Raw genomic sequence first — 1,031 nt, 5'->3', positions numbered from 1 at the left:
TACCATCTGATCTTAATATAGATAAAACTTTAGCTGTTTGAAAAAACATGAAAAAAACATACAATGACCTTAATGCCTAATACATGTCTGAGAATTAGTAAGTTGTAGATAAAGTTAGTTTAAAAGGATCCAAATCACAGCAACAGCAGCATAGAACCATAAAACAGACACTAAAATACTTTGATGAGAACTTTCTGTGGGTGTACACATATCAGGAAGTGATGCAGAGTATAAATAACTGCACATGTGAACCTGGTGATCAGTTTGTCTTAACACAGAACTAGTGGATGTCATGCAGAATCACAGTGACTTGAGCTCTGACAGCTGGTCCACAGCGGATGTCATGCAGAATCACAGTGGCTTGAGCTCCGACAGCTGGTCCACAGCTAACCTGGTCACCAGTGGTCTGATGGGTCTCTGCTTCGTGGTTGGAGTTCCCGGTAATATTGCAGTCATTCTTTTTATAGTTTTCCATATGAAAAAAAATAATTTCACTGTTCATCTGATGCTGAACCTGGCAGCTGCAGACATCTTGTGTTTGATTACCCTGCCTGGGTGGATCTACAGTCAGCTAATGGACTTTGATAAAACAGCCTGTAAGCTCTTCACAACACTGGTCTACTGGAGTATGTACTCAAGTCTGATGACCGTAACTGTGCTCAGCGTGTATCGCTGTTTGCGGATTCGTCGTCCACAGATGTTGTCCAGAATGACCAAGAGAAAAGAACAAGTGCTGCTGCTCACCATCTGGATTCTGGCATTGGTTTTTTCTTGTCCCGGTGTTTTTACACAGGAGATCATTCCATATGAATCCAAAATGGAGTGCGAAAGAAACCTGGATACAAAAACGAAGCTTATTTTTGCCACGCTGGAGTCACTGTTTGGATTTTTTCTACCTCTAACAATCATGGTGACTTCATATTGTTGCTTACATAAGATGGCCACACAAGGATCGTTTAAACACAGTCGGCGATTGACCAAACTGGTGACTCGTATTGTCATAGTGTTCTTCATTTTTTGGGCTCCGCACC

At 41.6% G+C, this 1,031-nt stretch overlaps 1 protein-coding gene across 1 annotated transcript in view; it reads left to right on the top strand.

The window, feature by feature from the left end:
• The first annotated feature begins 279 nt into the window (after positions 1-279).
• LOC130232913 (leukotriene B4 receptor 1-like) overlaps positions 280-1,031 on the top strand; it is a 1,498-nt gene continuing 746 nt past the window's right edge. The window contains exon 1 of the mRNA XM_056462894.1: positions 280-1,031. This exon is cut by the window's right edge and continues 746 nt beyond it. Coding sequence (XP_056318869.1) covers positions 293-1,031 — 739 coding nt within the window. The 5' untranslated portion in view covers positions 280-292.

The sequence above is a fragment of the Danio aesculapii genome, chromosome 7 (assembly GCF_903798145.1).
Source record: "Danio aesculapii chromosome 7, fDanAes4.1, whole genome shotgun sequence".
Classification (NCBI taxonomy): Eukaryota; Metazoa; Chordata; class Actinopteri; order Cypriniformes; family Danionidae; genus Danio; species Danio aesculapii.
Note: the sequence above shows the minus strand (reverse complement) of the source record. Positions and strands in the feature narration are given on the sequence as shown.